At 29.6% G+C, this 16,586-nt stretch overlaps 1 protein-coding gene across 11 annotated transcripts in view; it reads right to left on the bottom strand.

Annotated features, from left to right (window-relative positions):
• The window catches only part of LOC129980573 (zinc finger protein rotund-like), a 424,990-nt gene that overhangs the window by 154,095 nt on the left and 254,309 nt on the right, over positions 1 to 16,586 (bottom strand). For all 11 annotated transcript variants that reach the window (XM_056090935.1, XM_056090937.1, XM_056090940.1 and 8 more), the window contains one exon: positions 6,496 to 6,830. In XM_056090935.1, the coding sequence (XP_055946910.1) occupies positions 6,496 to 6,830 (335 nt within the window). The remainder of the gene's footprint in view (positions 1 to 6,495; positions 6,831 to 16,586) is intronic.

The raw sequence follows: 16,586 nt of genomic DNA, 5'->3' as shown, positions 1-16,586 counted from the left end.
TGGCACAGAGAATGTTTTACAATACGCTAGCGGACTGGAAACTCGTTAAAGCTAACTATCCAGTCCGCTTGCGTTCAGAAAATGAAGAAACAGTAATAATAAAACATTTAAATTACAACTCTCAAAATATATATATACACATAATCACGGCACTTACAAGCAGGCATTTGTTGTTCTTCTAGGGCTTTTTTAGAGGGTTTCAAGCAATATTAGCAAATATTTAAATGAACATTCAAAACATTGAACTTTAGGTTACACAAAAAAAAAAAAAAAAGCAGAGCACATATAGGATAGATAAAGAAACCTCTTACCATTATTCTTCGCTAGTTCTACAAATCTACGCTATAAATACAAGGATATCGCATGCATTTAGCTCAATTCAGTTAAATATAATTCTTCGGTTAATCAGGCGTTATTTCTTTACTTTAAAAGAATATACTTTAAAATGAAGAATATACTTTAAAATGAAGAATATACTTTAAAATGAAGAATATACTTTTCTATACTTTAAAAGAATAATAAATGAAACCGCAACCTGAATCTATGAACAACACTACATGAATGCATTCCGCTGTGATATATGCTATTTTTCAAATTCTCAGATTATTCTTCAGTTTTATTCTAAATTAGCTTTAACCTGATATAAATCATATAAATAAAAATATTTTTTGGAAACAAATATGAAAGATAAGATTTTAAAACAAAAATAAAAGAAAAAAGATAACGATTTAAAATTTATAAAATTTATTTAATACAGATGGTCTTGAAATTAGCTTAAGATTAAATCATAATAATTTTTTTTTCAAAAAAATCCTTTTAAAAATTTTTTTACAGATTCTAAGACATATTATAAAACCTCCAAAACTTTCATTAATAGCAATTTTAATGAGCAAAACTGTAATAGTTCTATCATACATTTTACAATCATGCCAAAATAATTTTCAGCAGAAAATTATCAATTTGAACTAGAATTTTCTTAAAAAAGAATATATTATTTAAGATTTATGATTTAAAAAATAAATCGGGGGATGATAAAATTAAAATAAAAAAGATTTCTGATGTTAGAAATTTAAAAGCAAAATTAGAGTTAACCTTCAAATTCTAATCACAAATGATTCATTCAAATTCTAATTATATAAAGTACAACGTTAAAGTGTAGAATTCTGTGAATTCCTAATTATTTCATGTAATAACTGATCATAATTTATCAGGGTTTTTTTTTCATAGAATATCTAATTATTATATAAAATAACTGATTATATTCTATGAAATAACGGATCTTAATATTTGAACGAACAATTTATGCATATCGAAATGAGGTAATAATTTGTTTTTTGTTATTTTAACTTATTATACAACGTAAAGTGTTTTGATTCATTTCAAGCAACAAGCAGAAGAGTATAAAAAATATCACAGATATAAATCCAAAGATGTTTAAATAAGTATGCAATATTTTCTAGAATTTCACCAAATACTTTAACCTAAAGTAATAAATATTAGGTCAACTTTTTCTCCATCTTTTTATTACGTTATTTAAAACTAACAAAAATCCCTACTGAGTTATTTATATTTAGAAATCTCAAACTCAACTTGGCGAGAGAAAAAAATTCCCAGCAAATTTTTCCCTCTCCTCATTTCTGTTGTATGAATTCCACCTAATAAAAAAAAATTATAATTTTTTATGCTTCTAATCCCAATCCATCAATTGACAGTGCTTTCGATTCTACGTTCACAATGGAAATCGTGACCATCTGCCGATAACGTGACACACAGCCAATATCGAAATAAATTTTATTACGCCAAAATCTCCAGCATTTCTGTCTTGAGCCGCAGCTTTACGACAGTTCAATGATAGGCAAGGAAATGGGAGAGACTTGGAGAAATTCTGTCGTAAATCTGAAACGTAAGGAATATTGCCCCCATCTCTAATCAAGCGGAACAACTGAACCCACGCGTTACCTAAAGGTTTTTGTCGTATATTATATTAGGAAACAAGAACTTTGTGGCCTACTGACTTCTTTCTCTTTGACTCCGCAATAGAAGAAATCTAAAGACCATGATGCATATACTTGAGAAAACTCGAAATTGCGGAGGGATTTAATTTACGATTCAGACAAAAGGGGTCGCTTCAGTGGAGAAAAAAGATGACAAGAATTTTTAGTTCCGTTTCTACAAATAATTTCTATCATATATTTGGCAATTGTCGGAGTATTAAAAAAAATCACTAGAATATAATTCGCAAAAGAAAATAATTGAAGTAGCATAAAGTTTAAAAACGCCAAAGATACTCATGCTTGAAAACTCAAAGCTACATAAATAAAAAATCAATCAATAAAAAAAATTCCTTTAACTGGTAGAAATTTAAAAAAAATAAAAATAATTTTAACAAGGTGAATTATTCTCAAAGCAAAATAGAAACATTCTAATTTCAATTTTTTTTTTTTTTTTGGTTTATTGTAAACTATATAATAGTTTGTTATAACTGTTTCATTGTTTACTGTAAATAATTTTTTTTAGTTTATTGTATTAGTTTCTGGTAAATGCACTATATTAAAACATTTATATATTTTGAATATATCATATCAAACATATATATTTGTATTTAATATTAAATTATAATAATATATATTATAATTTTATTTAATAATATTAAAATAAATAATAATATATTTAATATTAATTTGTATATAATATATTTAATATTAATTTGTATATATTTTTTTGGTTGTAAAATCTCAACAAAAAAAAAGTTAAAATTAATAAAAAATTATTCTGTAGGCAAATCTTTACAAAAAATTAAAAATTGCTATAATTTGAGTTTAATTATTAAAAATTTTATTCTTATAATGCTTTTTTTTTTGGATATATTTTACTGAGGAGAAAAAACCGCTTAAAATTAAAGGTTAAAGTTTAGCACTAAGACAGGATGTGTGTATGCGCGCGCATAATTTTTTTTATATTATATATTAAATAAAAATTAGAAATTTTGGAATTTTAAGTGTTTTATTACTATCAGGTATCTGAAAAGAGATATCATAACAGCAAAATTTTAAGAAATGAAATAAACTCTTAGAAATTTCAAATTTTGATTTTAAAGATTTGTTTCCAAAATTATCCTGCATTATTTACAAAAATGATGGACATTTCTAATATTGCAAAATTATTCTAAGTAGGAATAAAATATGAAAATGAAATGGAATTAAGAGAAGAAAAATATCCTTCAATATTATTATATTAATATTGAAAAAAATATCCTATTCAATATTATTAAAGCCTATGCAAATGGGATTGCTATATAACTGAAATTATATGCCGCAACGTAATATATAAACATGTTTATAGCGTAAACAGAAATTCAATAAATTACGCAAACTAATTTAATAATATGAAGATACATTATATTTTTCATGGCCAAGCTTTTATTTAAGTTATTGAATATAAACTGAGTTTCAATATTTTGAAAAGTAATCATAAAATATTGAGACAAAAGGTTAGAGTAAAACTGAACATTCACGTAATACTCAAAGTATCCCACATCTAAACAATCTACAGACAAAACTCACCGCTTCATTCAAGCGCCAATTTTCTCAACTGATCGCGAATGCAATTTTTATATTAAACTCCACTCTTTTAATCGAATTGGAACAACATACACCGAATGTTTCATCTCCTTTCCTATTGTGCTACACCCCTTCACCTATTGTTTAAATTCTTATATCTAATCCATCAGGTTTCCTCATCGCAAATAAGTTTCCGAATTTATTGTAAACCGAAAAAGGTGGAAATCAAAATATGTATCGAAAAAAAAAAGGGGGGTGGGTGGAATCATCCTTTTCTCACGGCCAATTTAGTCGCAGCGAAGTTGAATTAAGGAACGAAATGTATAAATGAACTTTAATTTCACGTAAACATAATATTCATTACCATAGGACAAAGACTGGAAAAGAAAAACCGTGGCGAAGGGAGTGCAAACAAAGCCTACAGCCACCGCTATTAAAACGAAAAATGCAAACCCGAAATCCCTTATTTATTTAGAAGTGACTATTCGAAAATCGCGACCATTTAACAGAAAATTGGAAAGAATCGCAAAAGGCATCCATTATAGATGCAGATCGTAATTACCTCCGACAATTGAGACTTAAAACACAAGCAGACTAGGATTATATTAACCGTTTTTATCACTTCTCCGGCCTTATTTGCATCGAGAGAGAGAATAGGGTGGAAGTCAGAAATTAAAATCGAAAAATTCTCCCGGCGCCGTCTCGGTAGCAGGGTAGTCAGGGGGATGGGGGGAGGACATCCATTTTGAATGGAAAATTCTTATATTTGTTCGAAAAGATGCGAGAGAAAGTCAAAGAGTGTTTAGAAAAGGAAGGGATTTCTGTTTACTCTGTCAACAGAGGGCTTGTTTGCAGATTCTTTTGCATGGCACACCAAATATTCGAGTGGGATAATACGATATGTTTGCTCAGCACCGGGGAATGTTTGAATCGGGTCTACACGAGTTGAGAAAAAGAACACTCTTTCTCCTATACGGATGGTGCATTTTTTACCATCCCCTTTTAAAAGTTGGGAGGCATATTAGCTGCCGTAATAGAATTTCATGTAGATTAAAAATTAATGAGCCACGGACAGTGGCGCTCCTTAAACTGAAAGAAAACTCCTTTCGGATTGGATTGAACAGAAAGGGTTGGTAAAAAAAATGGCTCGACCACTTAAGAAATAAACCCATGAGCACACTAATTCCCATTAGCGAAGCGCGAAGAAGGAAATGATTGTGACAGAGATCTGTGGTGAAAAACTTCCATTTCCGGTGGATAAAAAACAATTAGTAAGTTGTGAAACCCAGAATTTGAGAATGCGCCTGAAGCCGCGGTAAAAATGTGCCCGGATATGTGAAGTTGAGAAGTATGTGCCATCTTCAAGGAAAGCTGGTTTATTAACTAGAAAATTTTTCAGACAGTAAAGAGGAAGAAGAAAAAAAAATTCAAGCAAATATTAAGTCTTTAACAGAATTTATATTTAGCCCCTGACAAATACAATTATGTATTATAGTAAACTTCTGAAACGATATAAGAAATAAAAAGGGATACATTTAAAGGGAGGGCCGATATAGAAAAAAAAGAAAATATGGAAAACCATTCATTTTAGTAATTTGGAGTATTTGTAACCCAAAGGCAAGTATTATAATATACTTTTCAAAATAAGAATTCATGTTACTTCATACAATGTTAGGTTATGAACGAATTATTAGTTTACTTATAGACAAATTTTTAAACTTTCTCATTTAATTAAATTTTTTAATTAATAATAAAAATTTAAAGTATACACAGAAAATGGATAGTCAATCAAATTTGATGCCTTAGTTTAAGCTTCCCCATAGTAAATAGAATAGTTCATTTTAATTTTAAATCTGCAACCTAACAAACAGAAAGTAAGCAATATCAACACGTTGTTCCCAGCAGTTTTAAACACATGGCTATTTGTGCATTTATTAGAATTCAGAAATGCCTTTGATAACTGCAACGCATTAATTCCCAGAAAATATATCACCAACAAATTCCAAGGTTCGCATTCAATTTATCGTTTAATTAATAGAGTGAAACTTTACGTAGCTTTAATATGAGAAAACTGCCAGTTTGACGCAAAATACGCCTCGTTTGATCCTTAATAAAGGACATTCTGTATCAGTAAGTTAATATTTCTCAAATAATCCAACTCATTCAATATTGCAATTGAGCTTCTGCATATATTTTATCACTGCCAGAAACAATTCCATTGTATTATCCACGGAGCCCATATATCGCTGAGAATGATTCCTACAAAAGTTTTGCAAATCATTAGCACAAAACTATCAATAGAATTTGGAAGTAAAACTCCCGAATTTTTTCCATCCCTCAAATATACATTAATCACAACCATTCCTCAGTAACGATATGAAAATACAATATTTTCGATGTCAATCCTAGATTAACTGAATGAATAATGGTACATAAAAAAAATATGGGCAAAAAAAAGAAGATAACAGAAAGAGGAAGGTTTATAATTACTGGAACAGATTTCCAAATCTGGAAGTTCATTAAGAAAAATTAACGATGCGATTTCTCTCTCCCCGGAAAAAAAAATGTGATAGACAATTTCGGTTATGATTTCAGCGGGCTTGGAATGTATATTATATCTAATTGAACAGAATGGATATTTCCGGAATTTTGAAGATAGGTACGAAGTGAAAGTTAATAGTCTACAGCATTTTCATGTTTTATACGAAACAATACGGAACTTTCGGTCAGTTTGTCTGAATGCCAGTATTGTTGATAGTGTTCTTGTCAACAATACTAATTCTGCAATTAATCTGAAAAATGCAACTTGATAATGTCGAAAGCAACATTCAAAGCAGTTTGTGCAAATACTTATTTAAGAAAAGCAACATTTAGACACCAAAAGGGAAAGGGGGGGGGGAGTACAAAGAAAGAAAGAGGAAACAAAATTATTTACCTGCGGACACATTTTGCACTGGTATTTCCTTCCTGTGCTTCCATTGGCACTGGGATTCATGTCATTAGGGTTCTGATGCTGGGGCGACATCTTGGTCGGCAAGGGCCCCATGGCCACTGCATCTTGTGGCGGGCCCATCTGGGGCAACATGCTCTTCTTAGGGACTTGAAGGGGTGGCATCTGCCCGCTGTGGTTGTTGACTCGGCTACTGGAATTGTTGGTATTGTTGGCATTGGCAGGGTTGGCGTTGTTGGCATTGCCATGGTTTCCGAAGAGGTTTGGAATTTGGGAAGAATCCACGTTTCCTTGTAAGTTCTCCTCAATATTCCGGGAATCTAACAAAAACAGAAGGAGAGAACATATGTGATTAAAATTATTGTAAACAGATAATCAAACTCTGCACGTGAAAATCAAACCAATAAGGGCCAATTTCATTTGCATCTATTGAAGACGAAAAGAAAAAAAAAGCCATAATCGTGCCAAGATTTGAACAGCTGTAAAACAGAGGAATGAATTCACAAAATAGAGGTTATAAGCATCAGTTAATGGCTGTCGTATATAAGTCAGAATCACATATAAATCTAACATTTATACTAGCTTCTCAAAAAAAAAAAAAAATTGACAGCACTGCAAAAATACTATCCTAAAGAAACAATCTCGCAATTAAGAATACCAGGAACTCCCAATTTAGTATTCAAGATAGTATTTTCATTAATAACTCAAAAAAAAAGATAATAATATGCATCAAACAAATTTGGGTTTTGAAAAGCTTGCTTTGAAACAAAATTTATATTTTTGAATTCAAAAATTGACATAGTAATAATATACAAAATAATTTCAACCAATTTTCGAAAAAAATTGGGAACTATAACTTAATTTAAGTATCTAAAGAAAAGAATTTTAAACTTGCTTTACCTCATATTTAGACTCGCCAAATTTAAAATACAAGTGGATCAGGAGCACCAATTTAAACAACTTAATTTCACATTCATTTCTCGTAATTTTGTCTCGTAAGACAGAAGTAGCGTCATTGTTTCCAAATGACCTCCTTTGGCCATAAATCACAAGGCGGGAGGCATTCTAACGACATTTCAGTGTTAGAAACTATTTAAAATGTGAATTAAGTGTTGCAATAGTCTGCGGATAAATGTTTTCTTTGGCCATTCTTTTAAAAGAAGTAAAATGCTTCACATTATATTATGCCAGAAAAAATTGATTTAATACATTTCAAATGCTTAACTATTCTGTATGTAACAGATCGTCGTAAAAATTATAAAAGATGAAAAACTTCAGTGTTAGAAACTATTTAAAATGTGAATAAAGTGTTTAATTAATCTGTGGGTAAATGTTTTCTTTGGCCTCATATCGAAATTATCTAAAAATAAAAAGTAAAATGCTTCACATAAAGCCAGAAAAAATTGATTTAATACATTTTGATTTAGTGCTTAAATATACCATTTATTTTAAGCATTTCAAATAATTAACTATTCTGTATGTAACAGATCATCATAAAAATTGTAAAAGATCAAATGATTTCTCTATTTTATAAATGTAAGTGCAATTATTTTTTTAATAATATATGTATGAGAAACCATACTGGCCTCATATCGAAATTATCCATAAAAAAATGATTCACATTAAGTCAGGAAAGATTTATTCAATACATTTTTGATTAGGTTCAATGCTTAAATATGCCATTTATTTTACTTTCAAATGCTTAACTATTCAATGTATCGTTGCAAAAATTGCAAAAGACCAAATGATTTCTCTACTGTATAAATGCAAGTAAAATTATTTTTTAATAATATATGAAACCACAACATGCACACATTAGTAAAAACAAATTTTCCTACAAATAATAAGTTAACATGCAAAATTGTTTTTCATTATCGAAAATAAAATAATTGTAATAAATAAATTCATTTTTCTCTAACTTCAATATTTCAGAAAAAGAAGAGCATCTATTTCTGTACCAAATATATTATAATCGAAAAATATTTTTGAACATGTATAAAATATTGTTTTCGCTGATCAGAACAAAAGAATTAAGAATCGTGGGATTTTAGAAGCAACATGTATCAGGACAAAGAAGTCAGAAATATAATACAAAGCCAGTTTCAATTTAAAAATATAATCTACGGAAATACTGAATAAAATCAATTGGTGGAGGGAAAAGCATATATTCATTAATTTTACATTAAAAAGCGGGAAGATCAAGTAACAACTGGAAAGAAATAAACGATGTTGTTTATAAAACCTTTTGTTGTTCCATTTGGCAGCTAACTGCCGTATATTTTTAGCTTCTTTAAATAAATTTTAAAAACTAATCCGTGCACACTTCTTTTTAACCTAGCTGCTCTACGGAACACAAAAAACTTTTTTTTGCCCTCATCTCCAAAGCAACGAGAGGCACTTTTTTCGAATGGAATTTGGCACACAGAACAGTTGTTAGGAATTAACTATTGTCTCGATTTGGTTAGGCGTGCTAAACATCGCTAAATAAACAAACGAGTTTCGGAAAATTATTCTTAACCAACCAAAGGGGGTTTTCCATGTAGTTTCAACACAAAAACCGGCCTCTAAAAAACGAGAAATGGAGGAGGAAAAATTCATTTAAATAATAATACTAATATATTTCCTAAACAACAAGAAGCAGACGCCATTACTAGCAATTCTAGCAAAAGGTCTCGCTACTATAACATCTGTTACATTTCGTTCAGGTAACCATCTTTTTCAATTTAACAGTGGCCACGTTAAACGCGCGTTGCTATAGTTACCAGATAAATTAATGAGATCATGAGAAGAAAACCAAGCGATCAGGCCAGGCGTGTGGATCGATACGAGAGTACCAAAAATTCTGCCTCGCAACTGAAACTGAAATACAAATTAAACCCCGTCGGGGTTCCGCAGGGAAAAAGTTCTGCTAAAAAAATAATAAAAAAATACGAAAGGTACGGTTTTTTTTAAAAATAAGTTTTTGAATGTTAATTGCGGAATGATGTGTGTGATCAATCAATTTAATGACTTGCCTATAAAATTTTGAATTTGCACTTTTTAAGTAAATGCCTAGAAGTCATTTTTCTTTACTGTTTATTATATGATTTTTTATTATTATTTTACAAATCCTTCGCATTTTTTTTCACTGATTTTCTTTCAAAATTTCTAATCACTGTTTTAAGCATTAAAAAATTTAAGATTCAAATTACTATAATAATAAAACTATCACATAAAAATAATTACCACGTTGGCTGTCACATGAATCACCTGTGATTCACGCCTACTTTCTAATTAAATAACACCTTTTATACTGCAGTTAAGAGAAGCAAAAAAAAAAAAATCTAATCAGATAGATAGTGCAAATCATAGATGAGTCATATTGATTCACTTCCATGTTAATATGCCTTCATCATATGTTAATAACTATTTTTTTCAACATAAAATTTTATTAAATAGTGAATCCAAATTAAATACTAACCGTGTCTTGCTTTATAGGTACTATTAACCACTTTTATAATTGATTTTGCCCTTAAAATAGAATAATTCTATAAACATATATTTGTTTATTTTAATTTGTTGAGGGACTCGTCCAAAAATTCTTCATTCATTATTTTTGGTCATTATTAATTAAGATGTAATATGTCAGTTATGTACACATTGGAGGTTGACACCATTTAGCTTGTCTACTTCAAGCAATACCCATCTTTTTTAGGAGAATATATTTTATTATTATAAGTAAAGATTACGTTCATCTTTAATTAAAGCATGCTACTTGAACATTTAACAGGTGATTAATGTTTTTAATAAACCTAGTTAAATTAATTTTCAAATTGAAGCAAATCCTATAACAGAAATTTCTGAATACAAAGGAATGTGTTTATCTGATACGAATATTAGAATTTAACATAATGATAACTACTCTGATTTATCACTCAAATTCCGGAATTCGATATCAATAAATATATTATTATGCAATTCCACAAATTATATCGTTACATTAAAATTATTATTTATGAAAAATCTTTGGAGCTATAGAAATAGATTACAACAACATTATAAGTGCGTCTGACTCAGATTTTTCCAAATTTAAGAAGATTTCAAGATATTTTCACTGACTTTTGGATACGTCTGGTCAATCGAAAATTCTATTTTCAGTTTAGAAAACAATATTTCCGAATTTTTTTATTATTTAGACTTGACATAAATAAAGAAAAATTAATATAATAAACAGATCCCAAAGTAGCAAACATCATCTTTATTTCAATTCCATTAAATTGGGTAACGAAAATCGATAATAAGGCTGAATTACAGGAAAATGAGTGTTATCTCTCATTTTTTGAGTGACGTAAATTTATTGAAAAAAAAACGTATTCAAATAAAATAAATGGTTTTTCCTTCCAAATTTACTAATACACTGCTGACAAAACTGCTAATATAAAGCAGCATTAATAATTTTAAAAAAAATGAAATTTATCTATATGATATTTTTGACTCCAACCAACATATAAATCCGGTATCAGCAATAAATGTATAACATTTTATTTTTACAGTAATATATTAATAGAAAAATGACTGAAATTCAGTAGTAAATATTTTAGCAATAAAAATTATGTGCCAAACTTCGTCTATCTAGCGTTTTTGAATTATTGTTCTCAAACGCAGATGAACAGTATACATACTGCAGACTCTCAGTCCGTAGATTTAGTCCAAAATTCAATAAGGATCTACAGTTTTAATGTTGTTGTAGTTACTTATGCACTTGTCATAGCGAAGTCAGCGATTAAGCCGAGTTTGTGCAGTAGCTTCTGAGAGTAAAGACCCCTAAGCATCTGAGAGCAGAAGCCTGACTTCTAGCTGAAGATAATACTCACACACTCGCTTTCACAACCCCTTTTTATATGGGAAGGGACTTTTTGACACACCTCATAAATAAAACACAGGGTAAAGAACAACTATGCCCGAACCAGGACTCGAACCTGGGACGCCCAGATCGCGGAGAAGACACACTATCCTTAGGCCAGAACAGCAGCTCAGTTTTAATATAAAAACTATATACCAATTTTTCATTCCTCTAGTTCTTTCCATTTTGGATCAGTGTGTTAGAGAAGAAAATAAATAAACAATATTCCATAAATGCTTTTTCTCACTTAGGGAATGAGGAGTGGGGGGGGGGGGGGACCTGAAATGTGAAGATTCATCAAAATCTTGAGGAAGAAATCTTTAATGGTTACATCACTTTCTTTTTAAATATTTCTAATTCAACTTCTATAATTTTCTACTGAGAAAATAATGTAGAATACTATTATTTTTACTATAATCCACCACTAGTACCATAAACTTGAATAAAATAATAATTTAAAAACCACACAATTCGATATTCAGCAGCTACAATATAGGAAATAAAAATATTCAAGAAGGAATTACTGATACACCTTCGAAAAAAAATGAATTCTATCGTTTTAAAAGGGATTCCTTTTATGAAAACATCGCAGAAACTCAAAACTCAGGGAACAAAATGCAAAAATGGAGAAATTAAAATCAGATAGGGATTACAGTGGCGCTCGTTTTAAAAGAAATCCTTTCATCGGAAGCAAAGTTAGTCGGCGGCTGCGATTAGAGGCAGAGATTTGATGTCATTAAAATCGCATAAATCACCGTTTCGATGCAAATAGAGGGGGAGATAGGAATTAATAACTCGTTATGATTTTTCTGCCCTTCTGCAATGGGAAATCGTTGGGCAGAAAAACGAAACGAAATTAGGTTATTTACTCAGTCTGGATCCTTAAGACTTCTGTCAATATCTCGGTGGTTACATTTTTAATCGAGGGGAATATGAAACTTTATGATGCTTCAGAAGACGAAGTGCTCTCTGTAATAAGATATTAATCGGGACTATTTAATCATAACGAGAAGCGGCCAGCTGATTAGGCGTCTTTATGAGGGATGTTGATGTTGTTGCTTGAAAAGGACATCGTGGAAGTTCGCAAGTAGCAATTTTTGAGAAATGGTCTAGGACTTTTATATTTCAGTTTGCTTTTCAATCAAATTAAAATGGAATAAATTGTAAAAACATTAGTTCGTAATCAGACAAACATGATTTTTCTCTTAAAAGATAAGAGGCACATGTTGGTATGCCTCTATGATGATAATAATGATATGGTAATAATGTATAAAATATTATTAAACAAAAAATAATTCCACTTTAAGCTACAATTAATTATGGAAAATTTAGAAAAGAATCACTTATTTTAAAGTGCAATTTAAGAAAAGAGGTTTCTTTTTCTTATTTATGATTTTTTTACGGATATACGGTTAACCATATTAAATGTTCATAAAAATACTTAAAAAATAAATAAATGAAATAATTATAACATTAAAACAATAGATCATTTGGAAATTTTAATTTATCATGCTACGAAATTATCTGAAATGGAAAATAGTCTAACTAATTACATTATTAATTTTTGTAATCATTTTAAACTGCAAGTTAAAACTTATTTATATCTTTCATAATCATATTAAATGCTCATAAAAATACTTAAAAAATAAATAAAAGAAATCATTTAGAAATTTTAATTCATCAAGCTACGAATTTGTCTGAAATGAAAAATGATCTAACCAATTTTTCCGAATCAAAATTAAATATTCTAAAATAGAGAAGTTAATTTTATTGCATACAAAATATCAGTATTAAGAAAAAACAAACGACTTTTTAAAGAAAAATGGAATATAATTTTCTGTCATGTTCTTAACCATTACAAATGATTTTTTTAAAATAATAATGCTCACTTTGGTAAATCATAAATAGCAGAGAATTTTTACACTTAGTAATGGTCGATTAAACTATAATTTATTATAAATAGTATTTTTACCTTTACTATTTTTATAATATATTTTGGATTATAATTTCTCACAATAAAAAAACACACTGGCACATGCTGTTTACATTAAAACTCAGTGATTTCATTTCTTAAATCCACATAAGTTTTGTTGCTAATAATCCAAAAATTATTAAATTATTTGCAACAATTTTTCAGAAAAAAAATTCTGGGGTTTATTTTCGGACTTCACGTCCTTATTTTCGGACAATTTACAATATTTCATTCTTTTATTGCAAATAAAATCAGCAATCTCTTTCCAACAACAATATATTTGCTACACAAGTTCACATCCACGCCATTTCCATAAAAAAATAATGATGTAATAAAAAAAATAGCATTTTGTTTACTTAAACTCGAGCACATCATGGAGGTTATAGGGACATTTTGGAAATCTTGCAAAAAAAAAAGGGGGGGGGCAGAGAAACTGCACGATGTATATTTTGCCTTGTGTAATTCTATATGATTCTGAATAAATATTTCAAAATAATTTGAAAATTAATGATGAGAATATATTAAATCATTAATTATTGATAACATCGTCATTTCTAATATGGATGGAGAAAATCGTCTAGCATACGAGAGGCTTTGTACGGTTTAGGTTTATTTAATGATTTAAGGAATAAAGTGATAATTACATTATTTTTTTTAGTTATTTCTTTCCGGATAAGAAACAAACTTGAAAATGTCGCTAAAATTTTTAAATCTTTTTTTAATTATTTTAAGGAGGGGAAGAAACCCTTTTTTTATGAAAAAAATATGAATCGATAAAACATGCAAACGAACTTACTTTACTCATTTACAAGAAAAAATTAAAATAAGAAAAAAGTTAGCAAAACAATAAATAATCAATTTCAATGGTCATTTCTCAATTAATTTATAATAATTAGCCATGCACTAATAAAATATTTGAAGTTAATGAAGTGATTTCATATGTTTATTTTACCATTTAAAACAAAATGAAGAGTATTGATATCTACCTTTACATTTTTTGTGGTTGTGAATGGGGGAGGACAATCTTTCAAAATGAACAAAAAAAAGGGGGGGGGGCAAAGCGATGCACATGAAATTTTTCTCATTATAAAAAAATAGCTCAATCAATTCATGTTAAACATAAAAAAAAAAATCAGATCATGAGATGCTTCTGATTCATGTTTCAGAGTCTTAAAACAATTTTTAGAACTATGTCTGTATTTCTGTCTCTAAACATGAAAACTCAAAAACACTGGACGGATGAATAGATATATGAATCTTTATCTTTACACCAAATTTGTAAATGTCCGTCAAATTTTGAACAAATTACATTCAGATATAGTCTATCATTCCGGGGCTCTTCCAATACAAGTAACACAATAACTACAAAACGTAAAGAAACGTTAGATAAATATTATGTGGCACACAAATTTAGTATCTAAAATGGAGAATGGTGTCAAATTTGTAACCAAATCCATCAAGGGGTAGACCATCTATCGTCTGCACATTCGCATACATGTAAACGAAATGAGTCTAAAAAGTACCAATTAAAATAAATGAAATTTGGTACATGATCTTATAACTGTATTTGTAGTTCTTTGCCCAATGCCGGTTTTAATCAGATGAAAAAAAAAAGTAGTCCAAAATACATATTCGATTCGATATCAAAATACATGACCGATTTTCTGATATTCGCGGAGTAAAATGCACGATAAATTCAATAAAAAAAAAACACATGCATCGATAATTCGCAGTTGTTGTTCGCCTATGCCATCTAACTAATATACAAGTACAGTTTTCTTTAATGTACTACAAAGCACACATTTCTCATGTATTCGACTCAAAATAAAACTCTAAACAATCATCACATGCACGGTTCAAAATCCATAATTTTATATGGGGGAGATGGGGTATAACACCTTTATTATAGAGTATGCGAAAAAATGTTGAAGGAATTTGTCCACATAAAAAATCAAGTTTTATCACTGAGCTAAAATTTTTTTATCAAAATTAAATCAAAATCCAAACAAACGCCAAACTTAAAAACAGTAAACGAACTTCTAATACCCACTCCACACCAATCCGACACAAAGCATTTAAAAGTTTCCAAAAGATGTTTGAAACCCAGGATGATGACCGAAGTGAAGTTAAAAGGCTTTTGACGAATCGGAACAATTCTGAAGCAACTTTTATCGATATGATTGAAAGCGCTCATTCAGTATCTTGCTCCAGATCTCGTCATATATCGGAACGGGAATAACTTAAAAATATTCCGAGAGGGTTCAGACCCCAAAAGGGTGGATCGATTTTATAGGTAAAGGCACAAAATTGCCCTCTACCTTTGACAAATCATCGATTATAGGAAATCTTTACCCTTCGATAAGACTCCTCAATGTGCAGCACCCTTTCAATTCAATAAGACAGTTTCCGATCCTCGTTTATTATTTCGATTACTTTGTGCGGCAAGCTGCTCAGTGCTCTAGTGTAAGCACGGTTCAAATTATAGTTATTACGAACTTTAAGTGTGGTTTGCGAACGCACAGACGGGAACAAAATGACGCGGAATTAGAGTAGTTTTTCTTCGCGTTGTATGTTTGCATTTGGTTTCTAAGCCGGAATATTAAGTTTTTGAATTTATTTTTTTGGCGGGGGTGCAACAGTTCGTTTTCAAATACCGTGTCGGTAATAACAGCAAAATTTGTAGAAAATATACTGAAAAGAAATTTTGAATAGAACTTTAGGGGGCAAAGTAAATGAAATTAATATGGAAAGTAAGGACTAAAATTGCTTTCAATATTAATTTTTTTTAAAGACTTCATTACAAAAAGAACAAGATCCCCCCCCCCTTCAAACTGGTATACTAAATGTTTTTGAGATGCATGAACACAGGGAATATTATTTAAAGTATAAAAAATAAAATTACAAGTTCCTCGGTCATTTTTCAAACAATTTGATGCTTTGATACTCAAAATATATTTAGAAATATGCTGTTCAAGAGGAAGATATCCCATCTTGTATCGTTAGGATGTTTTAATACTCAAAATATATTTAGAAATATGCTGTTCAATCGGAAGTTTTCCCATCTTGTATCGTTAGGATGTTTTGATGCTCAAAATATATTCAGAAATATGCTGTTCAATCGGAAGTTTTCCCATCTTGTATCGTTAGGATGCTTTGATACTCAAAATATATTTAGAAATATGCTGTTCAAGAGGAAGATATCCCATCTTGTATCGTTAGGAT

Source organism: Argiope bruennichi, chromosome 8 (assembly GCF_947563725.1).
Source record: "Argiope bruennichi chromosome 8, qqArgBrue1.1, whole genome shotgun sequence".
Lineage (NCBI taxonomy): Eukaryota > Metazoa > Arthropoda > Arachnida > Araneae > Araneidae > Argiope > Argiope bruennichi.
The sequence above is the reverse complement of the archived record's forward strand: the minus strand, read 5'-3'. Positions and strand labels throughout refer to the sequence as shown.